Consider the following 607-nt stretch of genomic DNA (forward strand, 5'->3'; position numbering starts at 1 on the left):
AATAAATACTAGATGCTGGCTGCTTGCAGTTAGCTGTAAACATATTAATGATCTTGTTTTGGGTAAATCATATACCTCATATCTTATTTGGTTTCCAGGCACTTGTAGTGTGTTATCTTTGTGTTTGGGACAGCTGGTAATATTTGTTGTAGTTCGTCTGTTTTAGTTTCTCATTTGGCAACTCTTTGAAAACTCTTTTTTTTTTTCACCAGTTTTGAAAGTGGCTCTTTCCATTATCTGGGTTCTTCTTTTTTTTGTCTTATTTTTCAACATGTATTTTAATTCTTTGTAAGTACCAGGTTCTTCTCCTGGGTCAAGATGAATGGTTGACACAATAGAACTTTTTTTGAAATCTTTTATTAACCAAATACTGCCGGGGTGGCAGGTAGTGTTGAGTAGTCTTTTTATAACCCGTATTTTCCTCTACAGATCTGACCAAGACCAATGGCTTTCGCTCCCAGCTTGATGGGCCCAAATTTAATGAAAATAAAATAGTTAAAGAGGTACGTACTATATAGAGAAGGCTATTATTATATTGTAGACTTATATTTGTAGAATTATAATAGATTAAATACAGATATGTAAAATTTATTTTATTTTATTATTA

General features: G+C 32.0%; 1 protein-coding gene across 1 annotated transcript in view; it reads left to right on the plus strand.

The window, feature by feature from the left end:
* LOC119588879 (prefoldin subunit 6-like) overlaps nucleotides 1-607 on the plus strand; it is a 21086-nt gene that overhangs the window by 5042 nt on the left and 15437 nt on the right. The window contains 1 exon segment of the mRNA XM_037937518.1: nucleotides 430-503. Coding sequence (XP_037793446.1) covers nucleotides 430-503 — 74 coding nt within the window.

This window comes from Penaeus monodon, chromosome 24 (assembly GCF_015228065.2).
Source record: "Penaeus monodon isolate SGIC_2016 chromosome 24, NSTDA_Pmon_1, whole genome shotgun sequence".
Taxonomy (NCBI): domain Eukaryota; kingdom Metazoa; phylum Arthropoda; class Malacostraca; order Decapoda; family Penaeidae; genus Penaeus; species Penaeus monodon.